This window comes from Ammospiza caudacuta, chromosome 2 (genome assembly GCF_027887145.1).
Source record: "Ammospiza caudacuta isolate bAmmCau1 chromosome 2, bAmmCau1.pri, whole genome shotgun sequence".
In the NCBI taxonomy this organism is placed as follows: domain Eukaryota; kingdom Metazoa; phylum Chordata; class Aves; order Passeriformes; family Passerellidae; genus Ammospiza; species Ammospiza caudacuta.
In genome coordinates, this window is record NC_080594.1 from 4392548 (window position 1) to 4418666 (window position 26119).

The window sequence follows — 26119 nt, forward strand, 5'->3', positions numbered from 1 at the left end:
TTGACACTGAATTTTCCTCAGAAATACTGCATTATTTTTGTAATTATATAAAACTCATTTAGAAAAGATGAAACGTAGTTTTTTATAGTGTTGTTTGGGAGTTTTTTATCACGTAAGATTGAGGCATGCAGGTTAATCATCCCACAAAAGTATACCTGAAATTTGCCATCAATGAAACAATTGTTTGACCAGAAATGAGGTTCATGTGGCTTCATTTCTGGTAACACTTGGGAGAGATTTCTCTGAAAAAGGATGTGGGTTTCCAGCTAAGCATTTCCTCAGGGGCTAGAAGCCTCTTCCAGCTTCCAGACAGAGGAAATCTGTGCCTGGAAGGAAAGTGGCTAACCCTTGGGAATTGAGGAGACACAGGTAAATTTCCTGTTAGCAGCTTCACACAGAGATTTTGGATGGGGCTCTTTGTCATTGTGTTTTACCTGCCTGTGTCACGGAGATCTCACCAATCCTTTTTTCTGTAGGCATATGGGGCAAATAATAAAGGCAAGAAGGGTTGAAAGGGCAGCTCTCTGTATTGATAGGAAGATGTTAGTGATTAGACAGGGCAGTTTGCTCAGGCTCGTGGATGCAGGCTGCAGAAGAGACAAGAAAGACAACCAGGAGAGATACAGAAAAACCACAAAGTAGAGGAAAAAAAGCTGAAAACCCACAAAACCTTTTTAGCAAGTAGTTTGGCAGTATGCCCTGCTGTGGGTTGGAGATGGCTGTTGGACCCAAGCCTTTGAGATGATTGCAATAATTCCTACAAAAGTCCTTTCCCAAAGGTTGGGGTTTTTTTTTCCCCAATGCACCGTCCCCCACTCAGCCCACTCTCCAAGCCTGTGCCTCACAGATTCATGAGGCTATTCAGATTAAAATCTCATGTGCTCCATTTTGTTTTCACAGCTCCATTTAAGGGGTCATTCCTGGCTAAAAAAATTGGATTTAGCATCACAAGGAGAGGAACAGGTTAGAAGGTGAGGTGGCTTCTTAGGAAGAATGATTCCTGGAGAGCTCTGAGCTGGCTGTGGTCTGTGGTCTGCCTCATGCACCAGGCAATTATTTAATCCTTTTCTGGATTTAAACACAGAAAAGGAACATGTCTGGAAGCTGCCTTTTGGAGGAGGTTTGTGTTTGGCTACACAGAATCACATAAAATGAACTAAAAAGGGTGTGACCAGAATACTGAACTTCTTTCAGTATTTTTCTGCAGCTGAAGACTACCAGAGGAGTTTCCTGCTCAGTGTCCAAGGTGTGCTGAATAGACAGAGGTATTTAGGTTTGAAAGATGCTCCAGTCTTGTGAATCTCAGAGCTGGTAAAGGAAGGGATGTTTTTACCTGGGTAATCACAGCACCACCTTGCTTTGTTCATTTTTGCTATTTGCCATTGTAATTCTCCTCTTCTACTCAAAACTGGTGCTGATGTATTTCCACTCACTTCAGAAAATTAAAATACTTGTAGAAAAAAGTTAGATTTATATACAGGCAAGCATAGTAAGTGAAAATGCTGCCACACTCTTTGTTTTTTTCTAAGAGTCTATAAGAAATAAGCTTAATTGCCTTAGAGCACCAGCTGCATCAGACTGTACAGCAAATGAAAGCCTGGAATTCAGCTTTAATCCCTCAAGGCTGGCCTAGCAGAGGCTAAGATAAGTGTTACTAGACAGAGAAAATATTGTGATATATTGCTGTGTCTTGCAGTAATCGTTATGAAGTTATTCTCAGAGCAGCTTTGCCATCACACTCACCCTTTTTTCAGCTACAGTTTAGATGCTGTGGCAGACAAATTTAGCAAGTTTGGGGGGAAAGTGAGAGAAGACAAAAATGAACACTTGCAGCAAATTCTGTGGAACAGTGTTGTAAAGTGTATGTTGTATATCCATCTAACATGGCCTCACCAGACAGAGTAGGCTGTGGGGGGAAGAAAGCCAGATGGCCTTCCCTAAGTTTAATGGTTCCTGTTATTATTTATGTGCATTCAAAGAGGCAAAAACATTGGAGCTCATAACTAATATTCCTTCTTTTGCTTTCCCACACAGTATTCATGTGCACTTGAATTTATTGGAGGCATGTTTCTTTCCTGGCAGGATAAAGGTGGCATTTTGCTTTCAAAAATCAGTCTGTAAAAGAGAAAACATGTACAGGGAACCTGGAAGCTGCTGATACTTTTTTTCTTTTTTTTTTTAACACTAAAATTGGACTGAGCAATTAGAAAGTGAATTTGAAAGACTGCATTAGCTTAATAGTGAAATTGTAAGCAGCATGTATTTAAGTGAACTAAGATTGCACTGAGAAGCTCTCACTGATGCTACAGTGCCAGTGCCAGCATTTTTTCTCAAGCAATGTTTTACCCTCCTAAAAGGATGTATGAAACAAGGTTTCTGATGCTGTTGTGGGAATTTACTGTAGAAATGCTGGGCATTTTTAATATGTAGATATTTTTACTTAGATATTAAATACCGTAGATATTCTTAGTACTGAGCAGCAAGAAATTTTTCACAAGAAATGGTCTTGTATTTGAAGGCAAAAAGAATTTGAAAGGTAATGTGGTCTCTCTCAGTAATGTGCTCTTTATGAATTTGTCAAGAATGAGAAATCAGAAGATCAGAACAGAGCCAGTGTCTTTTAAATGAAGGGATTTTTAATGTCTTTTAGAAGAGAGGAGAAAAGAAGCCAAGAAATTACAGGCCAGTCAGCTTAATGTCAACTGCTGTAAGATTTCTGGTACAAATTATCAAACAAAGTCTAAGCATCTTAATGATAACAGCGAGATAAGTGTGAGCAACCATGGATTTGTCAAGAACTAATTCTGTCAAACAGATCTGGTTTCCTTTTGTAGCAGGGCTCAGGCTTTGTGGCTGTGGGAGAAGCAGTTGATCTCATAAACTTTGGCTTCAGTAAGGCTTTAAAACTCTCCCACATGAGATGTTTGTGAGCAGCTAAAGAAATATGATTTTCATGAAATTTCTGCTCCATCCTATGTGGAAGGAATGGAATTTGGATAGAAAGAAGTATGGGGTAGGGCTGTTCTGCACTCTGTGTAGGATCACTCATGAGCATTTAAAATGAGCTAAAGTAATTAAAAATTGAATTAATAGAATCTATTAATAATAATTAAGTCTGCATGGAACTCTATCAACAGTTGAATGAAGAAGAAATTATCAGCTGACCTCATTTAGTACCAAAAATATAAACTTTAGTGTGACACACATGATAGTTTGAAGAATGAGTTACTCTTCCAAAAAATACCAAGCTGCAACTTGAATTTTGGAAGATTCATCTTGACAAAGTCCCACCATTTACTTTGCACAGTAAAACTGTAACAATAAATGCATAGCAAAAGCTGCATTTTTCACCCAGTGACCAGTAGCAAGTGTCAGTGGTGAATATGATCTAAGTTAGACACAGACACACCATTTTCAGTGCTGTTCTCCATCTAAAATGAAATCTAAATAATCTGCAGTAAAATTTTTAGATTTGTAGTAAATTCTGCACAGAGGATAAAGGCCTAAAATTTTTCTTAGTTATTTGGCACATAAGGAAGTGGATTTTGGAATTGATGGAACTCCAGAAACAATACAGAAAAATCCAGTGGCCGCACCTCCAAAAGATTACTGGATAGTGAAATGGAAAAAACCTTCTGAAGACGAAAAATTCCACAGGCTTGAAGAAAAGCACTAAACTGGGCACTGGGGCTGAAAACTGAAGGGAAAAATGCAATGGGAGAAAGTCTGGATATCCTCCTTCTTCCCCTACATTAACTGAACCTCTTCAGCAGCCCATTATAAGTTAGTGCTCTTGAAAGGTCTGTAACATGAGGAGAATATTTCATTTACATGAGGTTCTTAAAAGCAAACTGTACTGACTAAAAACAATTTTTTCAGGGCATTTTTAAGGACTGCGTAAATGCAAGAGCAGCTACTCAGATATTGCATCTATACCCAGCTGTTGAGAAAAGTTTATTTAGAAAAGCCATCAAAGCTTGATTAAAATTTAATGGGATGATAGGATAAATGTGGTGAGTCCACTGAGGTCTGAATTGCTGCCAGTATTGATTAACACCCTTAAGAGCCCAGTGGGAATCCTATCAAAAACATACTTCAAATCTAAGCTGTGGGAATCAGAATAAAGCCCTGGGTAGCAACCATGCTATCAGTCAGATGAGTATTTTATTTCCCTATATGCCAAGTGGATGAAACAACATAGAGGAAAGTTGCCAAAGGATTGTACCTGGGGGCCAAAAAAATGCTGAAAATATGAGGTCAGATTCTACCTGCTATAATTTCATCAACCTAGCTGAATTTTCCAAAGGTTAAATATAGCTCATAGTCTGTATCCCGATCAGCTTACATCAAAAAAATTTTGATGTATTGAATGATAAGTTTATAGATTGTAAGGGGATACAGCTGGCATGGAAACTGATGCACAAGTGCTTACAAAGAGACTTGATTGAGAAAAGACTGTTCTGCTGACAGTAAAAATGTAGTTGGTCCAACTGCAAGGCTGGCAGTGAAAAAATTTAAAACCACGCATGAGAAAAGAGAGAGGCGAACAGATGCAGTAGAGAATTCTGAGAAACATACAGAGGGAGAAGGAGGACAGAATAAAATTGCAGCTGGTACATTAGCAGGTCTGTCATTTCTTGAACAGTGAAGATAAGAAGCTTTAACTTTTTGTGTCAAGGCAGAATCCCAAAAAAACTTGAAAGAACGACGGAGAGAATAGCAAAAGCATGAGATTGTTTTAAAGTCAGGCATTGCAACTCTACTGGTAAGGCAAGGACTGAGACTTGGAAAGAGCAGACAAAAGGTTATGTTTTATGAAAAATCAGCCAAGCATGGTGTAACTTCGAAAGAGCAGAAATTAAAAAAGGAAGGAGTGAATGCTTGCAATCCAAGAAGACAAAAGGTTAAGGGAGGTGCTACAGATGACTCAGGTTTGTTGAAAAAAATTGAGCTGTTAAGGAGGAGGTAAAATCTAGAGGTTTGAGGGGTTGGTTTAGTTTGGTGCTTTGTTGTGGGGGTAGAGAGGGGCATGAATGGTCATTCTGCAAAACTCAGGTGGCACTTTGTTCCAAATCCTAATTCTACAGTTATCTGAAAAAAGTAATCCGTACATGGTAGGTGTGAAGAGTACTAACTGTTGGCAACTACCTTTCTAATTTTTTTAATCAATAGAACAATTAGAATTATTAAATAAAAGGCAAACCGAGAAATCCCATGTGGCCTCATTACAAAAATATTGGCTAGAATTCCTGTCCTTCCTTTACAGGAAGCAGCTTAAAGTAAGTAACAATATAATCTTTTGTCTCTCTTTGCTTAATTGCTGGGTGGAATGAGTTTATTGAAATTATCTGTCCCTGGTACTGTAGGACTCATGGAAGTTGTGTTTTGAGCCTCAGCTGAGTGTCCTCTGCAGGACCAGGTGCTCATCCCTGGCCTTGATGGTGGCAATGAGGGAGGGTGCGGCCTCCTTGGGGAGAGCTGCCTCCACTTTGGAGGAGATTTTAGAGACAGAGAAGCTTTACTGCCCTGACATAAAGCACTGACACATTCAAGGGGGAAAAATTGCTCTAAATCAGTTCTAAGTAGCTGGTTTTAAAGAGGTGTTATGAAATGTGCTTTCATGGGAGGTGGCTGTGGTGTTTGGCACTGCTCCTTCAATACAAATGTTGCTGAGTAGTATAGTAAGGCAGTGAGGTCATCTAGCTGACAAGGTACGTTTGTATCCTCCTTTTACCATTTTCTTTCTGATTTTTGTGTAGTCTTTAATGTTCCTATCCTGACTAGCTCTATGCAGGCCCCAAATCATTGAATCATTATGGGAATGCTGAAATACTTTGCTGACCAGGGATAAGGCTAAGCATAGTTCAGCCTGTTGCTTTGCTAAATCTAATGAATTTGCTGAACTTCCTATAAGCTTCTCCCCTATAAAAATCATCTTGCTTAAATGCATGAGCTAAGTAATAGAAGTGTCTTGAATGCTGAACAGAACTTGTTATTTGTCTGTAGCCCAATGCTACAAGTGTTGAAAGAGAAAATGGAAGGTTAACTTGTTTGCAGGAGTTGATTTTGTTTGGCTGTTCCTGTGAACATAAAAAGCCTTGGGTCACTGAATAATCCATGAGAAGCTAAATGTCTGCCAGTTGAGGTCACTATAAAAATATTCCTAAAAACAGTCTGCTGTGAATGGTAGAAAGGGCAGGTCTAAACAAGGCAGGGAGCCTGCAGTCACACTTCTGTGCAGGTCCCCACTGCCACATAATTCAGGAGCTGTCTGAAGCAGGACATAGAGAAGTGTTAACTTTAATGCTGCAGATGGAGAAACTGAGGCCCAGCAAGGCTGCCCACCTGGGAAAGCACAGTTAATAGCATAACTCTTATTTACAGTAGATTTCAGAAGGTGTCAAGAAGTTTGATGCATTCATGGGTCTGAGCTTAACCTTAATCTGCCAGGAAAATTTTGGCAAAGCGGAATTCCTGAATTCTACCTCATTTGATCCAGTGTTCAGAGATTAGGTATAAGGTGCACAAGAGCATGAGCTAAAGCCCCAAAATTTTTTTCAGGATATTTTGGGACTTTTTTTTTAACAAAAAAACCCTCCCTAAAAAAATACTGTTAAAGTGAGGTAACAGCAGACAATCAAGGCAGAGACAATAAAAAGGGGGTTCTTTGTTTCCTGAGGCCATCAGTGAAGAAATTTGTGTCCTTTCTCATTCTTGTACTAAAAATAATGTTGGGGGAAGGCGTTCATAGTAACCAAGTATGAAAGCTATTAAATGTTGTCAGTAGGAAGACTGTGAAATGTGTGAAAATGTGGAGGAAAGGGGGAGAAGCTGCACAATGGGAGATGGGATGGGATGCACTGCCAAGCAACTTAAGTCCTTGAAAAAAAACAAGCTTGCAAGTGGGCAGCTTTTGAACGCAATCACAATAAGTTCCTAAAATCCGTGAAGCAGAAGTGTTTTAAATCAGAGCTGAGGTTGGTCTCACTGGGATGAAACAAAGGGAGGAATCTGAGCCGTCTGTCCCCTTGCAGAAGCACGACGGGCACTTCACGGTGATCCAGCTGGTGGGAATGCTGCGGGGCATCGCCTCCGGCATGAAGTACCTGTCGGACATGGGCTACGTGCACCGGGACCTGGCGGCGCGCAACATCCTGGTCAACAGCAACCTCATGTGCAAGGTCTCCGACTTCGGCCTCTCACGGGTGCTGGAGGACGACCCCGAGGCCGCCTACACCACAAGCGTGAGTTTCTTATCTAATCTGAGCAGCTGATTGCCTGGTGCCTCTTCTGTTCTCTTGGGTTTCGTGTTGTTGGAATGGTTCCTGAGATATTAGAAAGTCTTTTTTCACAGCCCTGCAGTCAAAAAAGAAGTTGGGTCTCTGGTTCTCAAGGTTGTTTGTTTTCTCTTCTCTAATACATTCTTTCTCTGTGGAGGTCTGTCTGGCCGGTCAGGTTGAGGCACACTGGCCACCCTCTGGGCAGTGTTAGTTTTTTATACTAAGAACTAGGTGTACTTTATTTACAGTAATTTCCCAATACCTATCACCTGTGTTAGACAGTCTGTCTCTACTTTAAACCAGTCCAGAAGTGTCACCATCACAGCAGGAGATGGAGGACAAGAAGAAAAAAAGAAAGACAGGACATGCCCAGATTCCTCCATCTTGCCTCTTGAACCCCCATTCTAAATCCCCAAAATTCTACTTTTTCACCCTGTGGTAAATTCTCTATCATTCTATTCAACCCCTGTGGCTTGTAAATCTTCACACAAAGCTGGTAATTGTTTCCATGGGCCAAAATCGAAGGCACAGGTGTCTTTGACTCCATGCCAAGGTCTCTGAGCCCTCCAGGGCAGCCAGAGGAATGTCCTGGCTTCTGACAGTATTCCAGTTTCAGGTTTGTCTGTGCCACAGGAAGAACAGTTGGAGTTGGCTTTATTCCCTTCTCAGTCATGTGATTCAGCAAACATGGTGCTAAGGGAAGTTGTTTTGATTTTTGGCTAAGGGATGTGTTAAGAAACTTTGGCAAAAGTTTATTTTAAGCAAATGTGCAAGTATAAGTGGGAGACCTTTTTCATTCTTTCTGGTTTTGCTGGCTGTGGAGGCTCTCTTCCCATGTTGTTTCCTCTTCTGGCAATTTGTGTTCCTTTACAAGGATGTGTTTGTCAAAGAGAGATGGGAGAAGAGAGACTCTTACCAGCTTCACTTTTGGAAGCACACTGCCAATGCAAGCCTGGCATTCATAAATTAGAATTTTAATTTTATTTCACTGAAGTTTGTCTTCTAGCAGAACATTTAGGATCTTCTTTGCATGGTTTAAGTCTCAGTTTATTAATACTTAATTCCTTGGAAAATGGGATTTGGGTGAGGGGAGTTGGGGTGGGTTATTTTGGTTTGTGGTGTTGTAGGGGGGTTCCAGTGAAGTGAAAAATTCTTGAACGTGACAAATGACAAGTTCCAATACACCATTTTTCCTGATACCAAACTACATTTCAGATGCAATTATTATCACAACAGTTAATTGCAAAGTGATTTTTGAGTAATTTTCATCTCTATCATTTAAACTAAAACTGTTTCAGAGGCAGATTGCATTCTCATTACTACTCTCACAAAATGTGCAGAATTTGTATATTCCCATGGTAGAGCACAGTGACAGAATTGTAATAGGGAAGATAAATGAACATTAAATAATTTATTTTACACTTTTTTTTTTCTATTCCACTTTAAAAAGTGATGTATGGTCAAAACAAGGAACTCATCTAATTTCTCTGTACTGCAGTAAGTATTGTGGTGCATCTACTGAATTCAATTAAGATATTGTAATGGGATTTTAGATCTTATATATTTATATGTGTAGAATAATATATTTACTTTTAGTTTAGGCCTAAAATAGAGGTGTTATGATAATTTTGCTGCAACTTCCATTTCTTAGAAGTCCTATACAAAACTGCAAGCTGACTTAGAGGAAAACAAGTCACTTTACAAGGTTTTCTATTGGTTTTAATATGCCAGCTAGGGGGGGAAAAAGACCCCAGATTTTACTTTACAGCAGAGATTTCCTTCATTTAGTTCTCAAAACCTGTTTTGCTTCCCACTGCTTCTTAGTAAGAGGTTTGAACGGGAAGATGAAGATGGCTGCAGCTGAGCAGGTTCTCACATGAGCAGGGGCTGGCTGAGGGCCCTGGTGAGGAGCTCAGCTGGCGCCAAGTGCCCCATGGCAGGAGTCAAGGGACAGTCTCAGCTCTGAGCCCAGGATAATGGCCCCAGCTGGTGCCAGGCACTGGGAATGGCCAGGGAAGACACCAAATGAGAATTGGAGGCTTTCAGCTATTATTTATACTGTAATTTTCTACAGAGCAGTTCATTTTACAGAATAGTTAGTGCCTGTCCTGGTCATCATGGCTAGAGCTGCTTTTAGTCAGGATGTGCTGTGCTGTGAAAAACACAAACAGTGCCATGACATATTCCTTTTTTCCTTTATCTGTGCTGAAGGACTTCCTTGAAATTGTAGAACAGGCTTTGTTGAAATGCTCTCTGTTTTCCTTTTCACCCTAACATGAGAGTCTGGTGTAGGTGTAGAACTCAGGAGTGCCTCAGAGCCACTGCTCCACGCTGCCAAGGCTGCAGCCAGGTGCTGGAGTGCCAAATGCTGCTGGGCTGGTACCTGGAGCAAGCCCAGCAGGAGGGGATGTCACAGAGGCTGATGGCAGTGGCAGCTCCCTGTGGCAGCCAGGCATCCAAGGGGAATCTGTTTCCACCATTAACCCCACCAAAGATCAAAAAGCTTTGAAACTAAGGTGGGGAAATGCTGTATGCCATTATGACATGAACAAAAAACTTTGTAAATGGGAAGAGTTCAAAGAAGTATAAGGGAAATGGAAAGCATTTCTAATCACTTATTCCTTCAGCTTTCCTGTCCTTGCAAGTGTGTCCTCACACGCTGACTGTTTTAGTCATTGTGGCAGAGCCTGCCCAGTTCTTCCTGTCACCTGTGGTCCTTGGGAAGTGTCCTTCCCTCATTCCTGAGGACAGACTGACAGCTGCAGTCCATCTTGTGTCACACTCACTGTATGAGCTGGGGACAGCCAGGTTTCTGTGGGATGCTCTTGCCTTCAATGAGCTCTATCCTTGGGGTCTTGTTCCCCTTGAGCAAGTGCAGCAGATTTCTCTCTAGGAACACTCAGCAGGAAGTCAAAAACCCTGTCAGGTTTTAAAAGGACTCAGTACAACTCTGACCAAAATTGGGTGGGGACACAAAGAAGAAAGGATTTGTCACAATGCCTGGGGAGGACTCAGGGCAGGCTTTCATGGTAGCAGAAGGGACAGGAAGCCCACACTGGGTGCCAAATCCTCCTGCAGCTCTCACTGCCCAGCATTTTGGCACTGGCTCTTTTCCCCCTCATGAGCATCTTCCCAGCGGCAGGCCACGTGTATTCCTAGAGGATTTTATAGCAACTCTTTAGTTCCATACTGTGTTTCCAACATGTGAAGGTTAAACCCTCAATGTTCTCTCAAAGATTCTGGTGATTTTAGAATTCATGTTTCCCCTCCACAGAGATTTTTATTGATAACAACCCTGTATCTGTAAATGTAAGAAATCCACAGGGTGGGTCTGCATTTTGAAAAGTAGTATTTTAGCCTCACATCTCCCTGTACAGCACTGTCAGTGCTCGGAGAAAACTGATTATTTTATCTTCCCCTTTTTGTCTTAGTCCTGGTGTCAGAAACTGAAGGGTAGAATTGGATGTTTTCCTTGGAGATTATCTACCATAGACTGTAAGCCAAAAATAGACTTTTATATCTATGATGCAGTGGTCAATTATTGTGTGAATGTACTTTTTTTTTGTCTTCCAGCCTATTGAGACAAAGGTTGTAAATATATTTTGATTACAGGGTTTTTAGGAAATAAAATACTGATTCCTGTTTGTTACCTGGAATAAAAAAAAAAAATACAGCACGATACCATTTTAGAATAGGAAGGAGGAATTAAAAGCCAGGAAAATTTGACTGCACATCTCTGTGCTCCAGATTGATCAGGAAAATATAAAGCAAACTTTGGGATAATTGAGTACTATGTGGGTTTGCCTTTGGAGACAAAACTTTCATTTTTAGTAATGGTTTCCAAGGCAACACTTTGTCATAAAAGGACATTTCTAGTATATAAACAAGCGTTTCTGTCCATACAGAGAACATCTAGGCGCTTGCATTCCTGCTTTTAAATAGACTCTATTAGTAGTTGTAGATTTATTTAGTTTAAAATATGATTAGGATTCACATGTACTTTAAAAGGAACTACATGGCCCCAGAACAACTCTTTACATACAGCAAAATATTTATAATCAGAACAGAATTTGTGGCACTACTGCAAAAAGGACTAAACTAGTATTTCACTTACAGGTGATAGCTTAATAGTCTGCATTAAATCTGATTTTGAGCAAGACAAAAAGCTGCTACAAACAGAATTATATGATAAAGAAATGTATTCCAGATTTCTTCTATCAGCTTTATTTGTGAATTCATTCTGAATTCATTCATTCAGCCTTACCATATGAAATATTTTCTTCTTTCCATAATAGTAGTTAGAGAATTGATTTATTACATTGTATTTTCTGAATCACTTTGTAAACTTTATGGGTCTGACTCTTCTCAAGCCAGTTGGGTGAAATAACCCATCCAGGAAGATTTCAGACTTATTAGATTCATTAGAGGAGCAAAGATTGATGCCAATAATCTTTATTAATAATACCAAGTAGCAAAACTCTGAGGGAATCAGGATGAGACATTAATATTTTTTGACTTTGTTATATACTTTCCACTTTGCAAGACAATTTCGGATTTCCCTGAGTGGTACACAAGTAACAGGTTTGGGGAGAGAAGGTTTAATCTGCTGAAAAGTAAAACAAGATGCAAATGATTTTCCAATTAATTTGAGATGTTAGCAATAGTTTCTGAACAAACTGTGCTATTGCAAGCAGGTTGCCTGGGTATTTGCTTAGGGTTAGAATTAATCATGGACTGTAGAGTAAATTGGTTATTAGCAACCATTGAGAAAAAGAAGCTGCAAAGGTCTGCATTGGCATGTTTTCTTAAAACCCATTGGTGACCTAAGGTTGAGCATAAATGGTGTCAACTCTTTAGCTCCTTGTGTGACACAACATGGAGGGTGTGGAGCACCAGTCTGATGAGGAGGGGCTGAGGGGGCTCAGCCTGGAGGAAAGGAGGCTCAGGGGGGACCTTGTGGCTCTCCAAAACTCCCTGAAAGGAGCCAGGTGGGGTTCAGCCTCTGCTCCTGCTAATGAGTGACAGAATGAGAGGAAACAGCTTCTGGGGAAGTTGCTACAGGGGAGGTTTAGATTGAATGTTAAAAAAATAAAATATCCTTCCAAGGGTACTGTGTGAGATTATAATATTTTTTGCCAGACTAGAGCCACAGACCTCAGTGGGATCCCAAAGGGGTTGTCTTTGGATAGGTCACTTGGTGCCATCATGTCTCATCAGGATTCTTGTGCTCTTGGGCAGGATCCATCTTCTGCTGCCAGTCCCTGCTCTTAGCTGGGCCGAGGTTTGCTTTTACTGCAGTGTAACAGCAGGAATTCCTCTGCTGGGGCTCTCACATCAATATTTTGAAGAAGAGAGTAAATATCTCAGAATGTGGGCAGGAAACAAGTTGACAAGAGCTGTGCTGATGTGTCCAGTTGTGAGAATTGCAGTCGTTGGTTTTAAAGTGTGTGACGGGGCTTGTGTCCGCTGGTGCTGAGATGAGCCACCTGCCCACGAGTGCCAGCTCCAGCTGGATCCATTCCCTTCTCTCAGAGGATGCCTGGGGCTGGAGACTCTGAACCTGCCCTCTTCAAGCCTCTGTCATCTGCTGTGGTGCCCTGGGCAGAGCATCCTCAAGGACAAGTAGCCAGCAGGTGAAGGAGTAGCCAAAGGATGGAGTGTCTTGGAAGAAGACTTTTTGCCTCTTGAGCTGTACCAGTGTGAGGTTGATGACTTTTAATTAGTAGCTGTGTGTTTAAAAGTAACAGGAATCCCAAACTGAGCCATTCAGTGCAGGGTGTGGTGCTTGCTGTTTATTTTATTTATTTTTGTTGTGTGTTGCGGCCCCTGAAGATGAAAATATGTGACGAAATTTAAACATTTGGAAATATTAATTTTCAAATTCTGTCTTCAGCTTTTATCCGGCTGTGATCCCAAGTTCATCCAAGAGTTTTTCTGGCTTATTTAACCCTACTTAAATTTAGTAATAGAAACAAATAGGCTATAAAAGACCAAAACAAACAGACCCTTAGGAAGAAGGTCCCAGGACAGGAACGAAACATTTATGTAAAATTAAACTCTCTCCATGTTTTGTCAAACTTTGCATTTCTGTGAGTACTCACTTCCACAGTCATTTGAGTTTTAAGAATGCATGCAAAATTGCATTTAGATTGCAGAAATTTAAAAGGAGCTTAATGATTGAATTCAATTACAAAACTTAATCTCATCCCTGCTTTTTTCTTCCACACTACTCCAAGTAGGTACTCCAAATATGGATTTGGCAGAGAAATACAGTTGGAAATTTGCATTTCAGTTTTTCATTCCCAAAATTATGATGTTGATGAATTCAACACAAGTTTGGCTGTAAAAAAAGTGGTATTTTATACTTCATTCCCAATGTGGCTTTCAAAGCAACATCCATCATTCATTGTAATCCAATTTAATTTCAAATCAGAAGAATATATTGTAGTGTAATCACTCTAAAGGATGTTGCCTTTAAAGATTTGCAAGCTATGCCTTTGTTTTAGCTTGGATTTCAGCTTTTTGTCTCTCTGGCTCCTCCTCCCATTTTCATATTCTCAAATTTGAGTTTTGAGCTTACATGTATGTGCTTGTGGTATTTCTCAGTTTGACTCCCTGAACATCTCTCAGTGGTTTTATTTACAAATGTTTCATGGGATTGAGAATGAACTACTTAGAAATCTGTAGTGCTGGTGCTCTTTGGGATCTTTGCATCTTAGGAGATAATTGATGAATCTGTTTCTGGCATTTAACCCTGAAGGTGGTTGCATTTTTTCCTCTCACAGATAGTCAAGTCTGTCTTTGTTGTAAGATTCAAAACTTGCCAGTATTCAATCCACACAAAGATGCAGTGTTACATCTCTGAGCAGATCTTAAGTAGCTGTGCAAGGCCAGAGGAGGTGGAAAAATTCAATGCACTCACAAATAATTTCTGAAGTAAGAGTTAAAAGCGGATTGTGAATCTCAGAAAGCTACAGGTGCTGTTTTTGAAAAGACATGAGGCTGACCAAGGCCCCAAAATTACTGATCTCTCAGCTAGGCATGAAAACCTTGAAAAATTATCTGTGCACACTGGCACACTGTTCTCCTTGGAAACCAGCCCAATGAATGTAAGCAGTACACTTCTATGTGTGTGAGTACATGCACTGCATACTACGAGCAGTCATTTTGTTGTTAATTCCTCGTACTGTTAATAGAATTTTTTTTAAAGCTAACAATTTTCAGAATATTAATCTAATTTCAGACACAGCTGGGATTTGATTGCATGCATTTATAATTTTGAATGAGAATTGTAATTTTCAAACTACAATTGAAGAAGCTATTGTAAACATGCAGAACGTGCTTATACATAATTAGTGAGATCTTTATTCACTCAGAACAATCCTGTCCACACTTAGGAGTAAAAAAGTAAGAGTACTGGCATAAAACCAAAGTTATTGCTCTGTTGCTTATTCTGTGAATGAATGTAATCTTGAATGCCTGTTTTGTTTATTGCAAATGAAGGATCACAGTTCACTTAGGATTTTAGTATTCATTGTATCAACCAAGGTGCAGTAAATCATAAAATACCTTTCCTGTGCTGGAACCCACCTGCACTATGCACAGCTCTTGATGCACTGTTTAATGAGCTTCAGGGCAGTCCATTAAGGTCAAAGCAGATGCTGTCAGCTGACAGTAATTCCCATAGGTTATGGTATTTTGATCTATATAAAAAGCAGGACAATCTCTTGAAAGCCTTGAAAAAGAATGTAGCTTATTCATGTAGGTGGTTTTTTTTTTTTTTCTTCTCATTAAAAACTACTGATACCTTTCAAAGATGAGTTAAGGAACTATTATAAAATTTGTTTACTGAATGCTTACAAGAGGTAGGAAATTTACTGGGAAAAGAAAACCATTCAGCTCCAGTGAGCCAAACAGCTCAGCTCTAACTCCTTTATTTAGTTATTGCTAGGTGAAAGGAAATAAGATCTGAATGATTTTTCGTTTGCATTTGTTGTACCACTCTCAATGGGAATTTATGAGCCACATTAAATACCACTGTAAAAAGTAACTACTCTGCATACAGGCATATAAAATTTCTGGGTTGAAAATTTGAAGCACTTGACTTCACCAGGCTTTTGTAAAGCTTCATAATTAAATCTTGACATATTACACAGCAGGATGTATTATGTCCATGAGTATAATTAAATGAATTCTTGACTCTAGTGAAAAAAAAAAAAAAAAAAAAAAAAAGGCAAAACCAACCACCTGTTGGACTTGGTTATTTAAAAGCAGTCAGTTGTTCAGGCACAGTTCAGGTGTAGATTTCAAAGCTCACGTGGAAGGAGCTTGGAGAGGAGGAGACTCATCCTGTGTCTTCAGCTGCTGTAGGTCATTGATGGTTGTGTCTGGTTTCCCCGGCTGTGCTGAGTGTTGCTCTGAGCTGGCTGTGTCAGCTGGACAGCAAAGAGTTGTGACCCTGGAAGAGATGGAATATTCTCAGCAGTGCTGCTAGATTGTGATGAAATCCTGTTTATTTTTCAGAGTTGGGAATTCCTGTGTGCTAAAGATCTGACATATGGTTGCGCTGTGTTTTAAGGGGTGAAGGGTTTTCTAACTCGTTCCTGAGGAATTACCTTGCATTGTATTTGCTTGTGACTGGCTAGGCCTGTTTCTTAATGACTGTCATCAATTGGCAATTTATCAAATGAGAAAGAAGCATTAAAATTTCAGAGATGCTATCTATGTTCGTGTTCCATGCAAATAAATGGTAACACAGAAAACAAATTCTGTTAATTTAGCAAGGACTTGACCCTAATTGATTTTAGCCTGGGATTCTGATATCCAATCTTCAAAACAGAAGTCTGGGGAAAACCAAGATTCCTTTTCTTCTTTTACTTAGGCAAAGAGAGCAAGGGGAGATTTTCTGGGGGCAAATATCAGCATTATGGATATGTTGAGTCACCATGTGGATGTGTTTTAGTGGTGATGGGGTAACGAATGAGTGGACTGGATGAACTTAGAGGTGTTTTCCAAACTAAATGATTCTGTGATTCTGCCTGCTTCTCTGGCTAATATTGCACACCTGGGAGGGTTTAGGATACATTAGTGATGGAAGAGTTGACAGATAACAAAAGAGTATTTTTCTATATTGCTCAGATACTCTTTATACAAACAATCTGCCAAAGGGTAGATCCAGTAAAATATGAAATGGGAGAGTTCTAGCCTAGTATGATTTTTGCTTTTGTGTTTAGATGCAGTAATGATATTTCATAATTTCTTCTGGGGGAACCTGTGGCCTGATTGCTGTTGTGTCAAGATTTTGGTATTCACTTCAGCTAGTAGAAGGAAGTAAAAAAAAATGCACGTCTCACATGCTGATGAATTTTTCTGCTCACTTTGATAATAATTGTAATATTTCTCCTGTACATGATATCAAAGTTGTTGTAAATGGGATTCTGTAATTACAGAAGGAAGTTTCTGAAGCAAGGTAGACACATGTGTTAAACTTAATCTACTTTCATATTTCTGTAATAGAAATGTTAACTTGGGAATAAGACTGACCTAGTTATTCACCTAAATTAATCCCCAGTGAAATCAACCAGAGGAGTTTCCAGTGACCATGTAGGAGTTTGATTTGCCCTAAATCAGAAGGATAACTACAGAAAGAAGCTTTTCACTGTTGCCTTTTTGCTTACAAGAATAAAAGCTAGATTATCTTCAGTCATACACAAGCACTTGGGAATCTCGCTTGTGTGCTTTCCTTATCGATCAGATTTTCAAAACTTTGCAATGGTAAACTTTCAGTTCCTTGCATTCTTTTTTAGTCTTGCTCTTTGGCAGACTTTGAGGATAGCAGCTTCTTGCCCAGCTGTGAGTTCTTCCCTTCTTTGTAAGGGGGGTTTGGAGGGGGGGATGATTCACAGTTTGTGGTTTCTGGTTTTCCCTTTAAGCAGAATGTCGCAGGAATATTGCGGCACGCTGCTCGGCTGGCTGAAAAACGTGCTGGGTTGGTGTGACTCTGATAAAATTAGGTCAGACATCACAGTCCTTGCTCAGTATCCACTCAGGCAAAACTCCTGTTGAGGCCAATGGGAGTTGTGCCTGACTAAGCACTGTGGGATTTTACCCTTAGTATCTAAAGTATTTGATCTGTTCCTTGCGCTTTTGGAAGTGCTCTAGAGGCAAATCTGGTGTCTTGTCCTTGGCTGCCTCACTGTGGCTGCATCCTCCTCAGCCTGAAGGCTCACAGATTCTTGTGCCTCCCAATATTAAGCATCTCTTCATTAACAGAATATTTAAAAAAAAAAAAAAACAAAAAAACAGAACTGCACAACTTCATATTTACAATATTTAAAGTAATTCCAAAATCTATGTCCAGTAACTGTGTGTATTAGTGCATGAGAAGGAAATTATGTTTTTGTGTTCTGGACTCCTCGTTCCACTTTTTTCTGCTGTAGAGCTGCAGAATTTTGTTTTCAGTTGTGAGGGCTTGGGAGGAGAAGAATAATTTTTGCTCTTAAGAAATTGCATGGCTTTTTGTTGTCTCCTATAAAATATTTCACCAGTTCATATCATTGCCTGTGTCGTATGAGGCTTTTGGTTCGTAGTTCAAATGTCAGAAATTCATTCAGTGAGGACCAGGGTCAGTTTTGTGGAGTAAAAGATTTGGCAAACTGAGTCTTTCAAAAACTCAAACTCACTCCTATCTCGAAATAGTTTTGTTTGCAAGTAAGGCATCAGATGAACATGCTTAACTGCCCTCACAAAGAAATGTGTGGCATTTGGATATAAAGAAGGATATATAAAGACTTGAATCCACATGGAAGATCTAATTTTCTTCTTAGTAATGTCAGCATGCTTAATGTTATGATTTTTCATTGTTTTTCTAAAATTAGCTGAAGTGCATTTTGAGATGAGACTTCTCATCCTCCCCCATAACACCAGATCACTGACTGTGCTTTCATTTCTGCCCTAATTTTTATCTCCCTCTGTCTTCACTCTCAGTGCATTACCTATTAGTGCTTCCTCTGCTTCCTCTTTTCATTGCATCTTGTTTTATATCAGACCCTCTGGAAGTGGAACTATCTCCTTTTTTTCCATCAGGCACTCTGCTTTTCATTTAAATTCCCTCTTCCCAGAAGATCCATATCTGAGGGTTTACTACAAACCCTTTTGAATAAAAATGCAGTCACCCTACTCTTTATTTAAAAAAAAAGCTCTAGGGTAAATCTCATCATAAATGTGTTGAACAGCTCCTTAGAAGCTTGCTTATCCTTACTCAGGCTGAATAACTCCCAAGTCTTCAGGACTTCTGAAATGAATACTCCTAAACATGGATAAGGTGTTAACCAGCATGAGCAATTACCTTTAGATCTTTCTCCCACTGTAGCTGTCACAGTGTGTACACTGTTCACTAAAAGAACATTTGGTAAACAACCAGTTGTAGCCTAAGAAAAACATGCTAGAACCATTTCTCCAAGGTGAGGAAGCTGGGAACAATTGTAAAATATTCACCTCTCTTTACACAGCCTCCCTTAAATTTATCGTTTTAACACACAGAGTGAACTCCAAGAAAATATTAATTTCATGCCCCAATCCTGCTAGTCAACCACCACACTTAACCATTCCTCTTATTTCAGCCTCTTTAGCAATGTCATGATTATAGATTAATTTATTTTATTTTTAAACACAGAGAGGCTTTTCAGTGCTGATACACTCCCAGAATTACAGGAGGAGCACTATTGATTAAATATGTAGGCAGACATGCTGTTCATAGTCATTTTTTCCTGGAGAAGCATGGGATGTCCACCAGCCTGGCCCTGGTTTCATTCTGTGTCAGAGAATAAGCCTTGCACAATCATGGCAGTGTCACTTTTGTATTATGCTTAATGTACTTAAACACATTTCTCAGAATTGATCGCTGAATTTTCACCAAACTATTGATGAAATTGTTGGCTTAGTGAAAGTACCTGTGATGAAGAGACTCTCTTCAGCTTTTTCTCTAACAAGGTAGAATAATTGATTCAAGTTACCAAATAATGTATTCAACAACATCTTTAAGTAAATGTTCTTGATATAAAGTTTAATTTGGTCTTTTTTCCCTTGGTCAGATTTTTGATAGAATTTTCTCAGGAATAGTTCTCTGCCTAATCTTTTCCTAATAAGTTTAGTATACTTCATTACAGGAGTGAAGTAATTCAAATGTGTTTTAAAAGTAAACAGCTCCTGTGCTGGGGCTGTGGTATACTGAGGATACTTTTCAAATGTTCAGATGCTGATTAGGGCTGAAAATGTATTCCCAGAAGTTGAAAGAGCTGGTGTGTATCTGTCTTGAGTAACAATGATTCAGTTGTGTTGTTCTAAATTGAAAGAATATATCATACATTGGTCTAGAATTACCCAGTAAATATTTGGAGTTGTTAAAAGGGGAGGAAGTCAACAGAGCACCCTACAAATCATCCAGGGGAGTCAAGGAACCCTATTCCAGCATCTCTAATTAGCACTGTGTAATTACACATATTTAATTATTCTATTTAATTTTTTTGTGCTTAACCATGTAGCCTTGAAATTTTATTTTGCAGAATTTCCAGTTTAATATGTCATGTAAAAATATTCCTGTAGCCAGCTTTTCTGGGTAAGAATGGAAGCAGGATTGCCACAGTCTCCCTTGGCTTTAGGATCAAAGATGGGCATTGAGTTTCCAGGTTAAAATGGCAATTTTATTCCATGTGCTAATTGAATTAACTCTGGGCTTTCTCTGATACTTGGACTAGAGTAAGCCAGCAGCATTTCTGCTCTTGTTTTTGTAGTGAGTCTGGCCTTGTGCATTTGCCTGTCTGCTTCTCAAGATTTCATCTCTGCCCCTTGTTCCTTGTGCTGGATTCAGGCTGATGCTGGGTATTGCCTCTGAAACAGGAAGGTGTCCTTTGTACCATATAAATGGATTATTTCTTGTGAGCAATAACTTCCTTGGACCAGGCTCTTTTTTTAATGAGAAAGATTGAAAAAACTTTCTGGGATTTCTTTAGTCTCTTGATCAAATTCTGGTTTTTTTCATGGTACAGCAATGTCACAATAAGAGCAGGTATAGAAAAAAGGGAGCAAATACAAAGGTACACCTAACAGCTGTGACTAACAAAAGGAGTCTATTTCATTGCATAGTATTTATTCTGAAATTTGCTCAGTTTATAGAATAAAAGGGAAAAAAACCCACACCACAATACACTGTAAATTATTCAATGAAATGAATACACATTGTGTGTGCAGACTTACTTTTCAGTCTGTTCTAAATGGGAGCTGCCAAAAGTTCATTAAACTGTCATGCTCATAAATTGTTTAGCAGATCTGCTGCACTCTTCTTGAAAGAAATATGCTTGGATCCATAGCTTCAGTATTTGTTGGGTTTTAATATGTTTGTGGGGGTTTTTTTACAATTGCATATAGAACATTTGGCCTCTGTCAGAAACAGGACCATAAATAACATGTGCTTCTTAGTTAGGAGAGAAGAGTCAGGGAGTTTCTACATATTTTTCGCAATGACTAATTCCAGAGAATAGTAATATCCCATTAGTATGTGACAGAATCATCTAAATCAGAATCATTTTGACATGCAGAAGATTCCAGGTTTCAGGGTTAAATATTTTAATTTCATCAGGGCTTTAAGTCCCTATTGGAAGTTGAGGACAAAAGGTTTGTGACAGGACCCTGAGCCAGCCAGAACTTTGGGAAAAAAAATGCAGATCTTGCTTGAAGGTTAGTCAGGGACTTTATGATTTGTGCCTTCTCATCCCTAGGAAAGTTCTTCCTCCCCTCTCTGAGGTTTGGCTGCCACATCATCACAAACTTCTCAAGGCTGTCTCTTGCCTGCCACATCTTCCCTTCTGTGTCCCTTCTGAGCAGGGTCAGGGGCAGCCCAAGCAAAGGGGACTCAGAAGCAAAGCTGCAGGAAACCTGGAGCCTCCCCCAGGGCTTTCACCTAAAAACCCAAAGGAAAATGTTAATATCCATCTTACAGGATTGCTGCCTTTTTCCTGTTCTAAAAAGCCTATTATTATTGCTCCATCTCCTGCCTGGATGACTGACATAACAAGTAGCAAAAAGTATTTGTATTAGTCAGCTGTACATGATAGGATGTTCTTTGCTAATCTCTGCAGTAAAATAGAAATATCTAAAGCTCATACAAAATTTTAAGTAAAGATTGATGTGGCATGCCAAAGATTCATCAAAATAGAGATGACTACCTCTGGCTCTGAAAGTTCTGTCCAGAAGGTCTGTTCCATTAAGAGAAATAGCTACTTCATTGCTTGCTTCAATTTGTGTGCAGATTTAATTACAGCAGACACACAGGCTGGGCCCCACAAACTGCTGGCATCTCACTTGTCAGAATGGTGATTTTATTCTGTTATCTTTGTTTGGGAAGCTTCAGCTGCTGGAGTGATCATGGCACTGAAATACTGATGCTTTTCACAAAAAACCTTAAAGATGTGTCTCTTAAAAATTCCCCCTCAAAGTACTTGCTCAAAATACAAATTCAAAATACAATGAGCATTTTCCAGTTGGGCCATTAGTTTTTTCATGGGAGATTAGTCTGGCACAGGCATTTATGAAGAACTTACCTCTCTACACCCAAGATATTACCCTGGCACTAGAGACGTGTAATTTGATAGATTTTTTGATGGTAAAAAAGCTATTTTTCATGGCTAATATGCACACAACTCTTGCTGCTGGCTGAGCAACACCAGTTTTATAGCCCATGTGAATGGCACCTCCCAGCTGCTCAGGATTCCTGCAGGTTCCATTGGCATCACACACTTCTGTTTGCTGTTGCTGTGTTGCTGACATCTCCATGGGCCAAGCTGTTCATTGCTCATGAGCAATTCCTTCTTGTAGGCACATGTGTTGTTTTCTTTATGTCAGAGTCCTTCAAAATGTCAATTCCCAGGTTTCTGTCTTACTCAGTTTTTGTAGGCCAGGATCTTTCAGGAGCACAACAGAAGTTGGTGAGACCCCGTGAGGGTTCTGGGAGGGTTATTCATGCACTTATGAGCCATCACATTTCTACCCAGCTGCTAAATATAATTTCACAGTTTTTCCTCCTTCTACTTGCCTTGTTGTTTGTAAGAAAATATGTGTCTTGTCACAACAGGGAAAACAATAAACAAATCTTCAAAGAAGGAAATCTTCTGGGATGAAGCACGAAAATCACATGGATTTTCCATTTTCCCTAATTCTGCCTCTTTCACTTTTGCTTCCTGCTTTGTGTCAGTTTATCAAAAGTACAGAGTAGGTGAGGGGACTTAGCTGATCTTGCTGCTTACTTATCCAGGGTCTTGACAGTGTGGATAAAGCAAACTCTGATGTTTATCCTAGAAATGGACCAAATGCTGTGTGTTCATTGGAACATCTGTGAGTTTGGCTCGATGACAAGTCCCAGAGCAACACAAGAAACCCAACATTTCCCTCCTGCAGCTTAATATTGCTGATGTGTGTTTAATCAAATTAATGGTAAGAGGAATAAGACTTAATAGAAAACACACACACAAAAAACCCACATCAAAACAAATCCAAGCCTAAATTATGAAACTGAACTTCCATTATGAAAGTTAGCTTGCAAGCTGAATAACAGAAAAAAATAAATTAAGGAAATAGAATCGATTGTGTGATTTTATAGCTTGAATACTATGCTGCTGGTTTTGTAGTGTTTACAGAATCTGAGGTAGGAGATTAACACTGCTGTACTTTGGGCCATGCAACACAGTGTTGCACTGAGGAGAAAGTTCGATTTATTACAGTCAGTATGATTAATTATTTAACAGCCTAGAGGTTTATATGTGTTTCTGTGGCTTAATAATTTCAGCAACATTTCTCCATTGCATGTGGAATATAATGCAGGGCTGGTAAGCATTATAAAGATTGTTCCAAGGTGGAATTGTTAGAGGTGATACCTTTTGTTGAGTCACATAGTTTATCCTTTCCTGGTGAGGTGCATACTGAGAATAATTGTGATTTTCTATACCAAATTAGTACTTTGCCTATAACTACTTCACTCTTTAAAATCTGTATGTGGGTTTTTTACTGAAGTGAACAGACTGCAAATGAGAAAGGTGCCCACATAAGCATTCATAGTAGTAGACCATTATTTTGTTCTATTTTTATAAGTAAAAAATCTGTCCTAAGTCATATGTGAGATGAAGGCACAGCCCAGGAACCCAGCAACTGCATAAGCTGAAACTTTATTTCAGACATTATTCTCCTTTAAAACCTTGCTGTTTTAACCATATAAATCATTTACAGCCTGGTTTCAGTAACAATGAGCATCCAGAAATCCAGTTATTGCCAGTGGGAGTTGCAGTTATTCAGAAAATTTGATGGTACTCAACTTTTGTCTGTTTTTCCCAGTGTGAAATGGAGACAGCAGGTTCTTCAGAGGCTTGCCATGAGAGTAGTTAGTTGGGAGCTGTAAAAGATGCTGAGGAGCAAAATGCCTGAGCAGTGTTACTGCACCATTTTCATGTTTAATCATTTCAGCAAAATCACCTCTTGTTTTTGGAAATGCACATAAAATAGGAAGCGTGAAAAACAGCTCTGCAGATTTGGTTACACTGTTGGAAAAATCATTATTGGTCAGCATACCTGAAAAAAAACCTTTATAGGCTTTTAGGGAATTGTGAAGACAATTGAGCAACAAAACAAAAACAAGATTGTTTATCTGACTTGAGGTTTTGTATGGTGCATTTGCTGTGATTATCATGAATCTAAAGAAGGCATTTTCAACACTAAGCTTTTCAACCCTCAAGTGCCAAAATAAACAAAATTATTTAAGTGTACTCATGCTTATTTTTGCTATACATTTTTAATGAAGCAGCAATTGTCTGTATTCTACTGCTGGAAATCTTATACAACTGAAAGGTTTTGAAGCACTAAAAAAGATCAAATGTGCAATAAAATGCTATGGCATTAGTCCATGGAAACACTGTGTATATTGCAAAAAGCAATACACATGAAAAAAAGATTGTTCATTGCTTTCATTAACTCTTTTGTGATTGGGGATAGAGGGCATTACTTTGCTGTGGGTTTTTTTAAATTAAGCTGAGTTTTGCCAAAAGTGCAGCCTAATCTACCTTTGACTGGTTAGAAGAATACATGCCCAGAGCTATTGATGCTGCAGTCATGGGGAGAGGAGAGTCTGAGAGAGAATTCCAGAAGGTGTGGAAGTTTAAGGATAGAGGACTGATCTGTATCAATTTCCCAGAGCACTTTCTTAAGGCTGTAATTAGTCAGCTCTCTGGTACCTGGAATAAATCAAGTAATGTTCTGGGAGTTGCTGATAAGGAGTGGTGGCTTCTTTCCAGTGCTGTTTGTGGTGGTGTTAAATCACTGGACACTGAGTTTACCTGAAGGTTTTTCATCCTGATTGAGCTGTTTTACTGGGTGAAAGTATGATCCCCATCCTCTGAAAGATTCAAGTTTTTCCTTCAGTTCTTTCACTGGATTTTTACTGTTTGTTGATTTTTGGGGAATTGCTGAGAATGATCACCAGGCTGCTCCAAGAATTTCCAGTCTGCACCAAAACCAAGCGACTGAGGAATGCATTTGTTATAAAATACACTCCGCTTTGCTGTGAGTGTGAAAATAAGCATTGTCTTGATGTTCATTCTGGGTTGGTTTCTTTTCAAGTGATACAGATTTTGAAGATAAGATTGAACTTTAGCACTTTACACAAAATACCTTAACAACAAGAAATCAAAACTATGCATTAGTATTCCATAACTTTGTTGCTATCAAAACCATTTTGCTTTAATTTCCTTAAGTATTCAAAGTCATAAGGCAGAAATCAAGTGGGAGCAAGAGAGTGGGATGTTAACTATCTAGAGACTGAGTAGAAAAATGCATTTTCCTAAAATGTCATTAAGTTCTGCTGAAGGTTTTGGATTTATTCTACCTGAAAGAGTTTGCCTTCAGATGCTGCAGGCACAGCTGTGCTGGAGCTTCCTGTTGCAATGCATTTCTTTGTTTGTCCACCAGAGATTTGGAAATCCATTTCCTAACTTTATATTCATATATGCATATGTTCATTTTTCAGTATATAAATGTAACTCAGATGATAGAAAAAGAAGAAACTGTCAGTACTTATGATTTTTTAGCACAAAAAGATGCTTCCTGCAGAAGTTGCACCCACATATAATGCAAGTTTCCATGTAAGCATGACTGCCATGCACCTGTGCCTGAATGCTGAAAATTATTAAAATAGCTGTTTCTCAGCAAATTTGGGGTTTAATAAGCTTTGTAATTTGAAAATCTACCTTTACTAAATTAATGTTTCTAAATTTAAAATAATGATTAAAAAAAAACCCGTACTTGTTTTCCAAGATTCTGAGCTAGGTAGATTTATTTTTTTTCTTTTTAGTGACATAAATGTGCTGGATTTTTTTTTTTTTTTTTTTTTTTGTAGATACACTTGAAAAGGTCAATTTTCAGCTACTTTGATTAAGTTTTGTGGTGAATTTATGAAGGCAATGCCAGCCTTCCAACTGCTTAGAGGGTGTCATTATAAAATAAACCACAGGTGGTCTAGCACCAGTGGCAAGTTTTATTTCATAGAATAGTGATGGAATCACAGAATGGTTTGGATTGGAAGGGACCTTAAAGACCTTGTAGTTATAATTCCCCCTGCCATGGGCAGGGACATCTTCCACTCTCCCAGGTTGTTCCAAGGCCCATCCAACCTGGCCTTGATATCCAAGTGCTACTTCATCAAAATGTTTCCTTCTGATGATGTGTTCTGTAATATGTCATGGAAGTGACATATTATATGATAAAGTAAAATATCCCCTGAGCAAGGTACAGGAATGATAAAT

At 39.1% G+C, this 26119-nt stretch overlaps 1 protein-coding gene across 3 annotated transcripts in view; it reads left to right on the plus strand.

Moving 5' to 3' along the window:
* The window catches only part of EPHA6 (EPH receptor A6), a 362947-nt gene that overhangs the window by 315984 nt on the left and 20844 nt on the right, over nt 1-26119 (plus strand). For all 3 annotated transcript variants that reach the window (XM_058825149.1, XM_058825150.1, XM_058825151.1), the window contains one exon: nt 7035-7244. In XM_058825149.1, the coding sequence (XP_058681132.1) occupies nt 7035-7244 (210 nt within the window). The remainder of the gene's footprint in view (nt 1-7034; nt 7245-26119) is intronic.